The sequence below is a fragment of the Chlorocebus sabaeus genome, chromosome 15, assembly GCF_047675955.1.
Source record: "Chlorocebus sabaeus isolate Y175 chromosome 15, mChlSab1.0.hap1, whole genome shotgun sequence".
Classification (NCBI taxonomy): domain Eukaryota; kingdom Metazoa; phylum Chordata; class Mammalia; order Primates; family Cercopithecidae; genus Chlorocebus; species Chlorocebus sabaeus.
Window position 1 is genome coordinate 42,198,237 of NC_132918.1, and position 18,501 is coordinate 42,216,737.

General features: G+C 37.8%; 1 protein-coding gene across 1 annotated transcript in view; it reads right to left on the reverse strand.

Annotated features, from left to right (window-relative positions):
• CPA3 (carboxypeptidase A3) overlaps positions 1-13,384 on the reverse strand; it is a 32,121-nt gene extending 18,737 nt beyond the window's left edge. Inside the window, exons 1-4 of the mRNA XM_008008784.3 lie at positions 13,276-13,384; positions 13,091-13,166; positions 9,578-9,702; positions 45-147 (exon numbers count right to left, since the gene is read on the reverse strand). Coding sequence (XP_008006975.3) covers positions 45-147; positions 9,578-9,702; positions 13,091-13,166; positions 13,276-13,343 — 372 coding nt within the window. The 5' untranslated portion in view covers positions 13,344-13,384. The remainder of the gene's footprint in view (positions 1-44; positions 148-9,577; positions 9,703-13,090; positions 13,167-13,275) is intronic.
• Positions 13,385-18,501: the final 5,117 nt, after the last annotated feature.

The following is an 18,501-nucleotide window of genomic DNA, read 5'->3' on the forward strand; positions in this document are numbered from 1 at the left end:
AATATTAAGGGTAACTTAAAAAGTACAGGCATTTTATACTGTACCTTTTCCCAGTTGTTGTATTTTGCATAGCTGTGCCTGCCTGGGATATCTTCTTTAACATCAAACTGTTTCTCAATCTCTTCTTGTAGATCATGAATCAAGATTCTGTTTGACAGGGGAATGATAAAATACATGTTTTATCACGAGAAAGGAAAACACAGTTATCTTTCATTTGCAGAAAACCTCTCTTCCTTCTCCTGTATCTTTAATCAAGTTTGCTGTTTCTTCATTATTCTCCTCTAGCTATCTCCTTTAGACATGTCATATGTCTGGCTTCTGATCTCCCCATTTATCTGGAGCTGTGCTGTCCAGTATGATAATCTCTAGCCCCATGTGCCTACAGGACATGTGATGTGGGGCTTGTCCAAGAGTAGATTGCTGTATGTGTAAAATATATACCAGATTTTGAAGATAGTATAAAAATTATATAAATTATCTCACTAATAAGTTTTATATTGTATAGAATAAATATTTCAGATATATTGGGCTAAAAAATGTATTGCTAAAGTTAATTTTACCTGTTGCTTTTTACTTTTTTAATGTGGCTACTAGAATTTTAAAATTATGCATGTGGCTCATATTGTACTGCTATAGTACTCCCCATCCTTCTCCAAAACACACACACATCTACGTCCACATAAACACAGGCAACAAGGGATACTTTCATGCACACATCTACAGACCATACCTTATAATTTCACACCTTGAAAGCTGGGAGAAACTTGAATAATAATGATAATTATAATAGTAAGCAGGTACTTAGCACTTACCTTGTGCCAGGCATCGCTCTGACCTCCATATGTACATTACTAATTCATTTAATCTTCATATGAGATTATTATGCTTATCTTCAGATGAGAAAAATGAGGTACAAAGTGTTGAAATAATATGCCTATAGAGATGTATCTAGAAAATGGCTAACAAGATTTGGAGGGGGCGAAATAAGAGATGGGAAAAATCACTGGGAGACTGATGTTGAGGGTCAAGAGGCTTACACCTTATCTTCCTATTTTCTTTTTCTTTTCTTTTCTTTTTTTTTTGAGATGGAGTTTTGCTCTTGTTGCCCAGGCTGGAGTGCAATGGGGTGATCTCGGCTCACCACAATCTCCACCTCCCGGGTTCAAGCGATTCTCCTGCTTTAGCCTCCCGAATAGCTGGGATTACAGGCATGTACCACCACGCCGGTTAATTTTGTGTTTTTAGTAGAGATGGGGTTTATCCATGTTGGTCAGGCTGGTCTTGAACTCCTGACCTCAGGTGATCTGCCCACCTCAACCTCCTGAAGTGCTGGGATTACAGGCATGAGCCACTGCGCCCGGCCTCATCTTCCTATTTTCATCTCTTTCTGAGCCATCTCATGTCATCATTTTATGGAGTCCAATGGCTGTAATGGTCACCTGATGGTCACTCATACTTGAATCTCCAGGTATAGACCCTCCTCTGAACTCTAGGCTTACACTACTGCCTACCTGACGTTTTCACTTGGATTCAGATAACCATATGTGTAATACAGGCCAGGTACAGCTTTATACACATTATTTAATTAACCTTGTCAGTATTATCACTTTACAGATGGGGAAGTTGGTGCTCAAAAGGTTTAAATATTCACAGTTTGTATGAGGTGGAGTTGGGAATTTGAATACAAACTACTTCATTTCAAGATTTATTTTTTAAAAATGTCATCTTCATCATATATGAAAGTATTTTATTTATTTTGTCTGGGGATTTTCTATTTGCTTCATTAATCTATTTTCTTATGCCTTAATATAAACCAAATCATATTTAATTACAGTAAAATTTAATACTGGATAATGTATCTTATTCTTTTTTTCCAAAAATTTTGAGTAATTTCACCTATTTTAAAGAAATATCTTAGCTGGGCATGATGGTTCACACCTGTAATCCCAGCACTTTGGGAAGCCGAGGCAGTGGGATCACATGAGGCCAGAAGTTTGAGACCAGCCTGGGCAACATGGTGAAACCCCGTCTCTACTAAAAATACAAAAGTTAGCCAGGTGTGGTAGCAGACACCTGTAGTCTCAGCTACTCGGGTGGCTGAGGCATAAGAATTGCTTGAACCCAGGAAGTGGAGGTTGCAGTTAGCTGAGATTGTGCCACTGCACTCCAGCCTGGGTGACAGAGGAGACTCTGTCTCAAAAAAAAAAAAAAAAAAAAAATCTTATCAGAATCATTTTAGGAATTAGAAACATCAGAAAAAATAGGATTTTGGATAGACATTAAATTATAAATATAAGAATTTTATTATTAATAACAGACATAATATAGTTGTATCTTTTTGATTCTTCAGTAAAATGTTATGTATTTTGATTGCCTCTATATATATATATTTTTTTTTTACCAGTTTTGCGAGTGACTTTTTTTCTCACTACATTTTTGAATTGGTTATTACAGTATTCATATATTAAAAAACCATTTACTTTGATTATACTTAGCTATTTTATTAGATTAAAAAACTATCTTCTTACTTTTAAGAATTTTAGTTATGTCTTTAGGGTATTTTCTGTGTTATTTCTTCTGCCAGTATCTATACTTTCTAATTTTCTTAATAACTTTCTTTTTTTCCTTGCTGTTTTGCATTGGAAAATTCTCTGAAATATGATAAATCATAGTAGCCATAGAGGGCATTCTTTTTTTTTTTTTTTTTTTTTTTTAACAGGAAAACTTATCTTTCACCATTAAGAAAGATGTTGAATGCCACTTTGAGATTAATATGGCAGTATCAATTTATATGATCAAATTATTGTCCATTGATGTATGGCTTCATTAAAGCCTATTATTAGATTCCTTAATATGTAAATATTATTTAACAGCTGAAGGAGATTTACAAATACCCTCACAAAAAGCCTTGTTTGTCTTATTTTAGATAGTGTTCTAAAAATCTTGTTTAACCTAGAAGGAATGCATTGGATCTAGGGAGAATGACGTGCTGAAAGCAAGCAGCGAGCACACTGTTCAGTAGGTGATAGCTGACAGCAAAAAGAAAAAGAAAAAAAACAGAAAAGTAAAAAAAACTCCCTAGACAGAAGGACTTAGAAAACATGGGTTAGTGGTCTCATAGCACAATATGAAAATTCATATTGATAATGATAACTATTTACCCAAAGGTAAACTGTATTCAATACACTCTATTTTGCAGGGCAGAAAAATTATCGTTTATAATGGGACTGTTTCAATAAAAGTGTTTAAAAGAAAGGATTTCTTGAAGTTGTACTTGCCTGAACAATTTTCTTATTTGGCTTATCTCATTTCTCATTGACTATATAAATAAAGGAATTACTCACCTCTTGGCAATGAAATGCACATGTATTTTTTTCTGCTGTTAGCGGTGAGTCCTGAATGCAGGAAAATGTCTATTTTTAAATATTCATTCTAGTCTTTGAGACAATATCATGTACTCTTTCCATCACCATAAACCTTATCAAATGAGGAAGCAGTGAGTGACCTGTGTTCAGACCTTCTTGGGTTCCAACCCCAGTTCGCCTACATAATACTAAATGTGATCTTGGGTGGCTTAGTTACCCTCTGAACCTCAGCTTTCCAACTTTTACAATTGCGGTGACCAGGCTTGTGGTGAGAATGAAATGAAGTAAAACTGAAGTGCCTGGTGGCCTCAGGCTCCCATTGAACTTCCGAATAATAGTGAAGTTGGGTCACAAAATCGACCACCATTTTATAGTAGTAACACGTTTTTAAAGCAGGCTTTGATGGTATGTAGATGTCTGACTCTTTGATTTCTTCAATTTTTTACAATAATGAGCTATGATACTGACACTGCTGAGCTCCCCTCTACTTATTGGTTTCTCCTTGCTGATTGACTGACTGATCTGAGTTCTGATGTGGAACGCAAATGCCGTATTCCCCTAATTAGAGTTTATTTAGCACATGGGACCAAGTACTGCTCATGAATATTGATTCCTACTAGCAGCACTGACAAGCACATCATTATGTACATTATGTATATTATATCTAACTCACTGTATGCTTTGCTTTTGACTTATGATGAATCTAGGATTTCTGAGAAAATAAACTTGTGGCAGCAATTTTGGGATCAGGTGGAGCATGTTGCACTGAAACTCACACAAAGCCTGGGAAAGTTTGAAATTATATTTTGGGTGATCATTAGAGACATAATTAATGGCTTTAAGCTCTTACGGGGGCACATGGCTTTTGCTCCACCTGCATTAATAGAAGTGGAGGAACCAGGTAGAAGAGAAATTTTATGGTCCCAGAGGTTGATTTGTAACATAAGGCAGTATTAATTAGTCAGAGGAAGCTTGTATCTAAGAATATCTTTAGACTTACACGTGTCAATTTAGCTCTTGTGATAACAATAGCAGCAAACACACACACACACACACACACACATATATGCACACAAAAAACAGGGTGAGTTGAAGTTCAATCTTTCCACAAATGATGCAGCTGCATGAGAACATCAGAAAGGTGTCAGGTTGTTGCTGATAGGGACTAGAATTTAAGGCTGGAAATTGAGAATTGGAGCCAGATGTTATTTTCATGAGCCCTTTCACTAACCAGCAGCCAGGCATAAACAAATGAAAACAAATTACTTTTTCTCAAATATTATTTTGTGCTCCAAAATTTGCTTAATTTGTTTAACAAAATTCCTAAATGTAGGTGAAAGGATAAATAATTATCACTGGGGATTGAATAATACAAATGGTTAATGTTTACTGAACCTTCCTTATGCGCCAGGCACTTTTCTCGGCGCTGTATTTACATTTTATCACTCAGCATGATTAACTGGGTACCATTATCAGCCCTTGTTTTTATGAAGGTTTGGCCAGTTTCCAAAATGGACACAACTGTTGAAATACAGAAGTTGGAATTTGAACCTGGAGGGTCTGACATCAGCACCCTAGCTGTGAGCCATTGTGCAATAGTGCCTTCATCACCGGATGAAATCCTTGGGTAATGCTGTCAGACTCTGCTCTCCATAGTCTTCGGAGGTTGGTACATGGTTGGCCCAGTCAACCAACACTCATGGAAGTCTGTGTCCCAAGATCAGGGAGCAAGTAAGAGGTTCAGAGAAGAGATGAGATAAATTTTACTTTGACAGTTTCAAGGCTCCCATCCTTTGCTGCTTTTAGAAAGCAGCAAAGAAGGACTGGAGAACTGTGGGCCAATGTATGTGACCATCATAGGCTCTGGTGTGTGTGTATGTGTGTGTGTGTGCATGTACATGCACTGGGGAAAGATGTTTCAGGAAGGCAGAGTCACTGTCAGGGTGCCTTATAAATAGGACTGGATTCTCCTGATGCCCACATTACATCAGGATATGGTGCTATTCCAAAGGCATGGTTTCGGGTTTCTATAAGATTCAATATCCCCCTGGTAACTCCCTAATTTGGTTACCACACATCAAACTCTACACTTACTGACATGGATTTCCCAAGGTTTGAGGAATACTACTCATTTATTCACTAGGAGGAAAATGGAGCATCTAGTGATAGCCTCTAGTTATTCCCTGTTTCAGTATATGTGTGTGTATTCATAGAAGTAAAGGACTAGACAGACAGAAACTTTATGATCCCAGTCAATCTTCATGAAACGCTTATGAAATAGGTTCCATTATTATTCCCATTTTATAGATGAGGTATGAGGTAAAGCAAAGTTTAATAAATTGCCAATGTTAAATACCTAATGCGTGGCTTCAATGGGACTGGACCCAGATAGCCTTGCTTCAGAATCTGCTTTCCTACCTTCCACACTCCTGTTTGTCACATGACCAATTGTAACTTCAACATTTGTAGCATGTAGCGTGTTGTAGTATAACATGCATGTTATACTCTTAGGTAAGTAATATGTAAAAATGTGAAGCAGAAGAAAAAAATGAATGACTCATTAGAATGATTTGATTGAAACACTTGATAGGACTGTGTATATCCATGGAATATGAATTTGTATCTGATTGAACATTTTATTAGGCAGGTAGACATTAATATGAGGTGTTGATTATCACTGTGTCAGTTTGGCATAGATCTCTTTTGCATTTCTCACATAATCTTATATGGATCCTAGTAAGATTTTACTTAATTGTACCATTTCAGTTTTCTTATTATATTAATAGCTGTTTTCTGAGTTACCTTTCATTAACAACTCTTTATTTTCTGATTTTAACCTTTTATCAAAGAAAAGACAGTGTTAAAAATTGACTATCTAAAATGTAAACAGTGTTAAAAACACTAGGATTTTTAACTGCTGAATCCAAGTATAGTGTCTGCTCCAGAGGCTCAGTCCAATGGACATGCTTTCCCTTTGATATTTGTTCTCCAGTCTGTTTGGGTTTGTTAGTATATCCATGTTGTTTGTTTTTTGAACTTGGACTTTTATGATTTTATAAATAAAAAAGGAAACAAGTATGTTACTTTAAAATAAAATCTGGCTTACTAACTTAATTTTCTAAAAATTAAAAAAAAATCACACAGATACTTTAAACTAAATAGTAGTTGATATATACTATCTAATGAAGGGTGTCTAAGTAAATCATTGTGTCAAACCAGCCTTGGTTTAATTCAGCCTGGTGCCTGGATCCGACCAGATGTTTCTGTTCTTAGAACTCTTTTTTGTTCTTAGGACTCTTTTCTGTTCTTAGAACTCTTTTCTGTTACTGACTGACACCAAGCAATATATATAATTAATATGCAAATAAAATTATATAATTAGCACTTGGAGACAAGATTTTAAATAGTTCTTGCCTGCACATATCAGTTTACATATTTATATTTCTGAGGGAGGTAACTAATTATGTGGCTTTCCCGTAACTGTGACTGATTTGGGCCACTTTCTAGAATTCATGTTTTAATTTGATAAAACCAATTTTTGTAGGTAATTTAACACTTTGGTTCTCGATGTAGATAGCAAGAAACTCCTTTGTCATAAGATAAAGTGAAAAACACACTAATTTGAAGATCTGGATTTAGACATCTAGTTGAATGAGAATCATTTTAGGCTAGCAGAGGCCTAGAGGACCAAAGGAGAAAAAAGGCTGATGTGAGCTATTTGATGAATTAGAAGGATGCTAGCTGCCTGCTTAGATGTTGTACAGTGATTTACTCCACTATCCATGCTCATGCCAAACAACTGGCTTTTCTAGATACATTTTCTACATTATAATTGCATTAGAGGGCTATTAAGGAAAACATAATACCTAATTCTTTACCTTGCTGTTCAAGCCAAATTATATAAAATTTGGCCACACCACTACTTTATTTTAGCTTGGGCTGAGTGCTTTGTAAGAATTAGTTTATCATAGGAATCCAGACCAGGTCTATATTTTTGAAGTAAAGTGAAGAGTGTGATAATTTAGGCACATACACTAGAAAGTTGGCAATGAAGTGAGTGAATCAAGAGACACAGTAGGCCGGGCGCGGTGGCTCACGCCTGTAATCCCAGCACTTCAGGAGGCCGAGGTGGGCAGATCACAAGATCAGGAGATCGAGACCATCCTGGCTAACACGGTAAAACCCCGTCTTTACTAAAAATACAAAAAATTAGCCTGGCATGGTGGCAGGTGCCTGTAGTCTCAGTTACTCGGGAGGCTGAGGCAGCAGAATGGTGTGAACCCGGGAGGCGGAGCTTGCAGTGAACCGAGATTGCGCCACTGCGTTCTAGTCTGGGTGACAGAGTGAGACTCCGTCTCAAAAAAAAAAAAAAAAAAAAAAAACAAAACCAAAAAACACACAATAACCAGGGGTTATTTAAGATAGAGGGTTGATTTCTTTTAAATGAAAAAGTCAATGCATTATCTGAACCTTAATGTAAACAGATAATGTAATACAAATTTCTGCAGTCTTGTAGTTATATTTTCAAAGTGTCTAAGTTTAATGATGCAATTTATAAAAACACACCAAAAACCTATATCAGTATATTAATTTAAAAAAGTGAAAAGCTGGTATCAATTTTGAATTATGTATTTTCAATTTGTTAACTTTTACATTTGTACCACAACCTCCTTGAAACAGTAACAAAACCGAAAAACAGTCATCAATAACCATCACAAATAACAAAATGTTACCTTTAAAGCCATGAATAAGAATGTTTTTTGCTTACTTGTCCTATGTATGTGATTTTTAAATTTCATTAGAGTTTATATTTATTTGAAATATTGTAGCAATATCATAAATACAATCACGTTATGGTGAGCAGTAGTAAATCCTGCTCTGCAGTATAACATCACTGACATTAATGGGATCTTTCTTTATCTCAGCCAGAAGCAGATCTTTTGAGTTAAAGCACCAAGTCAGGTAATAGAGGTGTAAAATGGCAAGTTCAAAAAAAAAAAAAAAATGAACTAGTGTTTAGCAGTGTTTTGACAACGACGGTCTCAATAAACGGGAATCCTAGCATGACGTGGCCTGGGGAAGTTAAAATTGGACCTCTCTGTACATGAAACTATGAAATGTTTGAAAGTATAAAAGCACATTTTCTTTCTTTCTTTTCTTTTCTTTTTTTTTTTTTTTTGAGATGGAGTCTAGCTGTGTCGCCCAGGCTGGAGTGCAGTGGCGCTATCTCGGCTCACTGCAACCTCTGCTTTCTGGGTTCAAGCGATTCTTCTGCCTCAGCCTCCTGAGTAGCTGGAACTACAGGCACATGCCACCATGCCCGGGTAATTTTTGTATTTTTAGTAGAGATGGGGTGTCACCATATTGGCCAGGCTTGTCTCTAACTCCTGACCTCATGATTCGCCTGCCTTGGCCTCACAAAGTGCTGGGATTACAGGCATGAGCCAGCATGCCTGGCTGACACATTTTAATTTCTAAATTATGCATTGATTTATGATATTCATTGCTGGGCTCCCTTCTCGTTCACTGCCCAGGGCCCAGACTGTGCATGGCCCATGGTTGCTGCTCAATATATTCAAATTTTCTCTTATTTCTCCGTGGGGCCAGAATGACTCATTTCTGCATCTCTGGCTGTTTGAGATTCCTTTCTCTTTGATTTAAACCTTATTCGACTGCTCTGCTTGTGCTTTCTCTGAGGAAGAATTTTTTTCGTAAAGAATTATTTATTGCTGTATTTCTGACATACCAATGGTTTTTTTTTTTTTTTTTTTTTTTTTTTTTTTTTTTTTTTTGGTCTCCTTTTATGTATCAGGAAAATTCAAATACATAAAAGGAGGCCAGTACCAGTAGCTCATGAGCTCTGGGCCGATTACCTGTCAGTAGTGATGGCGTGTGGCTAACCCATTCTTGCCTGCTCATGTGGGCCCTGTGCTTACAAGGGGCTGGTTTTGGAGATGGTAGATACAGGTAATTGTTATTATTATAGCTAAGAGCAAATGTAAGGTAGATGTTGAACTGGCAAGTTTGATTCTATCACCTCTGTAAACAGGCTTTGATAATGTGTTTGGAAGTAGCTGTGATCTGTATCTTACAGAAAGAGCTTTTGTTTTGGGGGGCCCAATTAAACATAGTTCCATTGTAATACTTTCTTCTACTTCAAGGCTCCCAAGCTTTGAATATCTAACACATTTCAATATTTGCCAAAGACTTACTCATAGTGCATTTTATTTTGATCCAAGGCAGACTGGATGGCTTGGGATTCCTTCTCACTAACTCGGAAATCCACTGTCATATTAGCAGCTACGTGGTGGGTGGCACCTGGATACCAGAAGTCAAGCTGCAGAGATAAGCTCAATGTTAGTCAGAGTTTATTTGCTTACCCAACACATATTGATTAAGAAATGATCATGTCTCATACTCTGTGAAAGGAATTTGGGGCTCAGCATAGCTAAGATATAGACCCTTCTTTTAATAAGCTTATGGGATTTTTGCAAATATACTTAAGAACTGTTGAATATTAGGGAGAAGGAAGGAAACCTTCCTAGTGCCTGATCACTTTTTTTTTTTTTTTTTTTTAGGACTTCAGGTCTATCAAGTTAAAAAGGATGGGCAGCTCTTTTGGTTAATTTTTTTCTTCCACAATTTTGGGGTTGAATGGGATCACAATTCATCTAGCCACAGAATCTGGCTCTAATTGGAAATTTAAATTAAATATCTGGTTAGTTAGTCCTCAGAACCTGATGTCCCTATAAACTCTGGAAATCCTGAAAGTCTTGTATTCGACAGTCGGGATAGTCCCCCAGGAATGTTATTTTTCTAGCAATATGTCCTTGGGCAAGTTACTAGGATTCTTTAAATTTTAGTCCTCTCTCCTAAAATAATGGGGCAAATGAGAGTTCACTGGGAAGTGTTGTGAAGATTGTGAAATAGGTCTGAGGTCTGGGGCATGAAGACATTTAACAGGTGCAGATTTTTTTTTTTCCTTTCTCTTCCTCTAGCTGACAATCTCAAAAATTTGTATATGACATCAGAAGTATAGCATTCAGATCAAAATAATTACGAGGCTGGGCATCGTGGCTCACGACTGTAATCCCAGCACTTTGGGAGGCTGAGGTGCGGATCACCTGAGGTCAGGAGTTCGAGACCAGCCTGATCAACATGGAGAAACCCCATTTCTACTAAAAATGCAAAATTAGCCAGGCGTGGTGGCACATGCCTGTAATTCCAGCTACTTGGGAGGCTGACACAGGAGAATTGCTTGAATCTGGGAGGCGGAGGTTGCAGTGAGCTGAGGTCTCGCCATTGCACTCCAGCCTGGGCAACAAGAGCAAAACTCCATCTCAAAAAACAACAAAAAACAAAACAAAAGCAAAAACAAAAACAAAAACAAACATTGCAAAGATTCCAGTTCTTGTGGTTCTTCAAAATCATACTCAGTTGTGAAACTAAATGAAGTACAAGTCCCCAGCTTGGGAAATGTGAAGGCAAAGCTCAATTTCCACCCCTGCTTGTGCATGTGTCCAAGTCTGCCTGGCTGTTTCTTAGTTGAGACCCCCTCTACCTCTAGGTCAATCAAGTGACAATATGAGGCTGCTATGAACCAACCAATGTTTGTTTATTTTGATCAAAAAGTTACAGCATGAGTTGGACATATGAGAGATGTAGTGTGAAGCAAAAGCAAGTTAGGCAGAGCCAACTTATCAAAATAGACATTTCTCTGTTCTAGCAGGGTAACGTGCCGCAGGAGCTTAGAGCTTAGTGAACTTTCATTTATTAAGCACAAGGCAGAGAGCTGGGTGCCACAGTTGTAGAGACTAATAAGGGACTTTTGAGATGTGAAAGGTTTGTTGTGGAACACAATCAGACATGCATGTTTCTCACATGTTAACCAATGCTAGAGGAAGGATCTGGTGTTCCAGGAGCACAAGGAGCAGCCAAAACTGAGTCATGAGAGTTGATGAACAGAAGAGACTTCCTGCAGGAGACACTGCCTGAGTTGGATCTTGAGAAATAAGTGGGACTTACCCAGGTCAAAATGGAGAGAAACATATTCCTCATGAGAAAAGGTGTACAGGGCCAAGGTGGGTGAGATTTTGGTGTTTATGGGGCTTGAAGGGTGCGGAAGAAGGTGGATGAGCAGGATATTGAAGAGGTTGGTAGTTTGGCCGATCATAAAAGGTTCTGAATGCTATACGAATACCAACAGAAAATGCTTCTGACCGGGCACGGTGGCTCACGCCTGTAATGCCAGCATTTTGGGGGGCCGAGGAAGGTGGATCATTTGAGGTCAGGAGTTTGAGACTAGCTGGGCGATGTTACAAAACCCCATCTTCACTAAAAACACAAAAATTAGCTGGGAATGGTGGTGGGCACCTGTAATCCCAGCTAATAGGGAGGCTGAGGCAGGTGAATCACTTGAACCTGGGAGTCGGAGGCTACAGAGATTGCACAACTGCACTCCAGCCTGGGTGACAGAGTGGAACTCTGTCTCAAAACAAAAACATAAACAAACAAAAAACACTTGTGTGATGCTTAATATAGCAGGCCTGCTTCTGAGTGCTACCAAAAGCTTATTTAGTCTTTGAAGCAACCCTAGGAAGTAGGTATGATTATTATCCTCATTTTATAGAAGAAGAAATGGAGACCCAGAGATGTTGAGTAACTTGCCTAAGGCTACAGAGGTAGTGTAGAGCTTGGATTTGAATGTAAGCATTTGACTTTGAAGAAAATGCTTTTTCCATACTAGGCTGCTTCTCAGCAATGACCCTCAAATGGAGGAATGCAATTGTCAAGTTTTAGAGTGAGCAATCAGGTTGCAATGCAGAGTTGGCTTTGTGGGTGGCAAGACTAGAACCCTGATTGCTAGCTAAGGGACTATGGAAATTGTCCTTGCAAGAGGTAGAGTGAACATGAAGTTGGCAGTGGCAGTGGAATGGAGGGCAATGTGTGGATTTGAGAAATATTTGGGAGTTAGAATAGGCAGAGCCTTTGATTGGTTTGTTGTAGAGATAAGAGTGTGTTCTACTGGAATAAATCCCAGATCCAGTTCTGGGTTTAAATCTGATGTGTAATCTTGGTCATTTAATTTTTTGTCTTTGCACTTTAGCTCTTCTGTTTCAAATGAGTTACATTATAACCCTGACATCGAGAATCTGTTGGAGAATTTGAAATGACATATGTAAGGTGGCTTGCACAACGTATTTAGGAGCAGCTGAATACATGATACAATTATTTTAGACTGTTAGATTTTAAAGGATTGATCTAACTTTAAAAGTCTTTTTTGAAAATGTACCTGCTCTTGGAAAGGGTCACATCTTGATATTTGCCAGTGCCTCAACGGTTTTAGTTAGTACTCAAAGAGAAATTATGGCACCAGAGGAGATGAGGGTGGGAGTGGGGAGAATGGAGAGGGAATGGCACCAGTAGGCAAGAGAAAGATGCCCTGATAAGGAGGCTAAGAACAGCTCCTGATTTCACAGTTTTACGTGAAAAAACTTGGTGTTTGCAAAGCTTTTGGGAGGAAAAACAGAAGTGGTAGTCGTGGAAACCAAGACCAAAACCAGAACAGATGAAGTATTGGCCATTGGCTGAATTATCCAGATAGCTCCTGCTTTCCCCTTATGTTCAATAGTCTTTTGTAGTCCCGTGGGCATTAACAGTAAAATAAGAAGAAGCATATTTTAGAGAACAGTAAGAAAAGATAAAATATCCGTTTAAATGCTTACCTCATTGGTTTTGGCCAAGTCCTTTATGATGTCTGCTTGTTTTTCATCCTGGGGCTTCACGCGGAACACCTTATCCCTTTACAAAGGCAAATGAAAAAAAAAAAAACAACAAACAGTGAACCGTAAGGAAACAACCTTTAATTCTCTTCCCACACAGAGACTGGAACACAGGAAGTAAGATTTACCTGTCAAAGCGGACAGGAGCAATTGCAAGAGTGGTAGCAATCAAACCCATGGGCAGGATGAGCATCATGATTCTTCTTTGCCTGCCTTGAGACCCTCTGGCAGTTTTATGCCTCAGCCCTTATCTTGATGAGCAGCTGATTTCCTCTTAGGGTTCTGTTGCAGAAACTGTTCCCCTTCTTTGCCCACACTAGGTTTTTTTTTTTTTTTTTTTTTTTTTTTTTTTTTTTCTAGCTGGGGAGGGAAAAACGCTAACCCACCAAGCCCATGCTACTTATCTACCTTTTGCAATAGGAAATACCCATTTTACAGACACAGGATGGGAAGCAAATGCCTTTAGCAAATAACTTGGTCAAGGTAACAGAGAAAGTATGTTCACAGAGCTGGGGTTTAATAGTTCTGTCTGTTCTAAAATACTACTGTACCATTCTGCTTGAATTGAATGATAGAAGAAATCAGTTTTACAATTTGCACTTGGAGACTGAGATGAATTTGGGTATCAGGCCATAAAATCTTGGTGAGTGGTTTGTAATAATGTAAAATATATTTTTGAAGCTAGAATGTAAGTTGTGAAATTAAAAACATTTAAATTACAAAATATAAACGTACTAAAAATGCTGTAAGCACTATGGCAAACATTGAAGTGTTCACTGTTTAGATTTTACAATGATAACATTTTTGTTACATTTGTCCTGTACTTCTCTTGGTGAAGAAATAAACACTAAAGACCTAAAGCACTGCCCTAACTCTTTGCCCCTTCTCTTCTTTTTGTCCTCAGAGTCGGCCCCTATTTCTAAGGCAACTTGAGGACTCCTTGAGAGGAAGAAAATATCAATGCTGTAATGTTTATTAATTGGACACTGTCTTCAGAGCCTGGATGCTGTAATTGCCAAATAATGCCTTTTGAAAGTTGAATTAATGAAAGCCACCTATAGATCATTTAAAACCATCTCTGGAGGGATCTTTAGTCTTGAACACAACTTAATTAATTATGGGAGACTAATACCTTTACCTAGAATCATAGGTAACCTAAAAGAGTAAGTGGATTTATCTAATCAGATAACTTATTAGAATTTCCTTTTTGAAAACCACCTCTTCACATTGACAAATGTATAGCTGACTGTATATAAAACTTCTCTGAGTCATGACTGTGTATTATCAAAATAGTGCGGTTGGAGACACGCCCCTGTTGTATGTCCAGCAGCAGTAATTCCATTCTTCTCTGTCTGATGGGTGTGTGGTAGAACTCAAGACTTTTTTATTTCCCCAAATGGATTTTCCGGCTCCAGCCTTGCAGGTAAGGAAGAGGAGGGTTTTACAAGTGCCTTCATGTTCTTGACACTGGGCAAGCTCATCAGCACTGAGAATTCCCAAAGCAAATGCTTGCTCTATTGCTTTTGACTAAAGATACTTTTGACCAGGGAAAAGAATCTTTAGTCAAAAGAAAGACCTTGACTTTGGGTTTAGAGAGACATCACTTCAATGTGGCTCCCACACACTAGCTACATCACCTCGAGCAGGCTGCCTAGTTATTCTGGGCCTTGGTTTCCTCATTTGTAAAATGGGAATGCTAATGTGACTCTAACAAGTGGCTGTGAGGCTTAGTGAGACAGCATATGTTACAGACTTTGTGGTAGGTGCTAAGAAACATCTCCATGCTCTCTAGACGGTTGATAAAATGTTCATGTGCTGTTAACAGAGACTTACAGTTGGCCACTGCCAGTCTGCAGAACTGGTATCAAAATAGATCATGTGGTAGATTAAAGTGGTGGCCGTGACCTTTCAGGATAAAATATCTCTCTGTATTTGTTTTAATGTGGACTACTTCAAGATTTTTAAAAAATGTTATTGCTTTGTTTTTTAGAGTTTTATTTTCTGATTCTAAAAATTATAAATGCCCATTGAAAACGATTCGGGAAAATACAGGAAAGTTGAAAGAGGAAAAATAGAAATCCTTTTAATTTTAGAATTCTGTTATATTTTCTTGAAGCCTTTTCCTCTGTGACTGGTTTTAAAATTGTGTAGAGAAAGCTTCTATGTCTGTTTTTCAGGTCAAGTAGGAAGAACACTTTTATTTTATTTGGGGAATCTAGGTGAGTGCTTTGAGGACCCTGGTATTTCTCAGGATAAGACTTTGTTAATAAATAAAAGTACATATTTGGCTTCTTAATAGATTACATATTGGCAATTTCTTGTTTCTGGAATATGATATAAACATGTGATGCATTTGAGACTCCCACTGCCTCTACAATCTATTTAGCCTCTGAAGAAAAATACAATAGATGGATTTCAAGAATGTTCTAGAGCTTCTTCTCAGAACAAGTGCTATTTCTTGGCAAGCATAGATCAGTGCAGCCTTATATTACTGCATCAAGATTTATAAAAGGTCTTGGCATATGTGTGGGTAGGATGAATAATTATCAAACACCATATCATTTTAGGATTGACTATGTAAGACTGTGATGTTTAACAGATTAAATCAACCTCTTTAAAAAGTAACTTAGAGGTGAATACTTCACGCAGCCATAATTTTCCATCTTTCTTGAGCTCTACACTTCTAGGGTATTTGTAGTAGTGTATATCTAGCCATGATTTAAAATATCACCATATAGTTTAGCTATGCTTTTCTATATGTATTTTCAATTGTTATCACTATACAAGAAATATCCTAGAAAATGGAAGTGATGCTTTAAAAAGATGAACAGAAAAAACAGTAAAAACAGAAAAAAATTAAAAAAAGAAAAAGAAAAGAAACAATAAAATGGAAGTATGATTTAATACTCTTCCAAATAATTTTTTATCTTCAAATTCAATCCAGTAAACTTCTGGAATACATTTACATATCTCACGAAAGGTACGTTGAAAGAAAAAATTGTTGCTTTTAGTTATGATTATTGGATTCTTAACATTGAAACAAAACTACCCTGCAAATTCTGCAGAGAAAAACTTCTGCAAAGGTGGCATTTGAGGACAGATATGTGGGTGTATATGATTCAGGCAGTGTCTGACCTTGTTGGGGGGGAGTAAGTGACTATCTGCTCCCATAAGATGACCTAAGAGGCTCAGCAGAACCCTTTTTTGCCCCCAAGTTAACATGTTAACTTGCTATGGTCTGCCTTCTTTTCCTTCTAGAAATTCTCTCTTTGACCAATTCATATAGGTGGGCTTGCAAAATAAGATGAACAAATGGCATATGATTCTAGGTATGTAGGAATTCCATAATCCAGATGAGAAAATCAGTATTGCTATTTTCTACCCACACCATTTGAGAAAGAAAGATTCAGGGGCCACTCTTGTACTGTTGGTTCGCTGTTGCTTTGGGAGCTAAGAGCTTGGAGCTGAAGGAAAGGCTCAGGGCCTGCTCTAGGATCTCAGGGTGGGAGTGGGATAAAGGAGGGAGAAGAGGTATTCCCCCAACCTGGGGCTCTCGGGTGGGTAAGGCTGAGTGGACTCACAGCAGTCTCTGATTAGCTGGTCAGACACTACTGCAGTGAGGACTAAGGCAGATTTCTCTTTCTGTTTTTCTTGTTTTTTCCCAGGCAAGTGGAAATTCTAGCCAACTTCCTGTTAACTTTGAGCAGACAGTGGCTATAGTAAAAATTTCTCAGGTGCAGGACATCTCAGATACATGGGATTTCAAATAAGAATATTTGTATTTTTGCTTTCCTATTCTTTGTTCCTACCCTTAAAACTTAAAACGCAGCCCACAAATATTCCTAATTTCTATTTTAAAGCGTTCAATTTAGGGAATTAGGAGAGTACTTTGTGGTTTGCCAAGATTTCCATACTTTGGGCCATAGCATCCCTTAGTCAGGGGTTGGTGTTACTTGCCAGAGATAGCACAAGGGAGTCTCCTGTGGAACAGGAGTTAATGATACACCTCCAGCAAGATTACCTCACTCAGGTAACTATGGCTATGTTAACCCTCCAATACACAAAGTTGATATAACTTAAAGAGTAGGAGGAAGAATATTTAGCTAAATTACATCTGTTTTTTAATTACCACCAATGTTGCTGATAAATTAATGGGATTTTTTTTTTTTTTTTTCCCTCGCACGTATGGGTCTCTGTCTCTCTATTTAAATAACGTATTACTAAATGAGTTTGAAGGTGATTGTGTGACACATTGTAGCAGCTGCATTGCTACCATCTAGTGGACAATTAATGCAATTAATTATTCTTTGGCTTGACAACTTTCGCAAACCATTGCTACTTCAATGGATTCTCTTTATGAATAGAACACTGTTACAGATATTTTAAGATATCATGCCCAATATGGAGTCTCATTTTTCTTGAAGTCATATAGAAAGTAATGAGTTAATAGTCTATGAAAGTAGACTACAAAAAGTCTATAAAGTAATGAGTTAATAGTCTATTATTTTTAAGTAAGAGATGCCCCTAAATCATAACTTTAGTACATCTCATTCTATTTTAAAATTTGAACTTGGCACAATACTTCCCAACATTAGTATGTTCAATTCCAGTCCTGGAAAACTTCAAGTCCTGGAGTGATTTTTGCACTTTCGTTGGTCCAAGTGGTCGAGTCAGGGTCCGTGGCATCCTCTTGTCTCACGTCTGATCTGCTTTCCACACCCTAGCCTAGTTGGTGTTCGAAAAACACTGTGACCATGTCATGGATGACTTAATATCTTCCTTGGGTTTTCATTGTTTTTAGACCAGTGTCCCCAATCCTTAACATGACCTCTAAGCTCTGCCTGACATGGTTCCTACCACCCTCGCTAGCCTGTACACATGCTTTTCTTTCCTCAGCTCTCTAAATTTCACCCTCAATGGCTTTCTTCTTACACTTTTGGGATAGCCACAGGCCTGGAAGGGGTGCTCCCTTTGTGCAGCTAACTGTGATTTATTTGTCAGGTTACAGCACCTTCTGAGGGAGGCTTCTCCCCTACATCAAGCAGGTAGACTTTTTGTACGTTCTTTTTGTGTAGTTCATCCAGCACTTATTTGATTAACATAAATTAGATCACTAATTAATACATTGTTAATTAATGAGTTAATTATTTGTGTAATGTCTGTCTTTCCTAAGGGCCTATACACACGTTCAGGGCAGAAATGTTATCTTTCTTTTTCATTGTTCCATCTTCAATTGCTTAGCAAAGTGCATGGCATGTAGTAGACAGCTGACAAAATAACTTCAATGAGTGGAGACCAAAGCTAGACCAAGAAAGATGGTATCTTTTCATGTCTGCCAGGTTTTATAGTCCTGA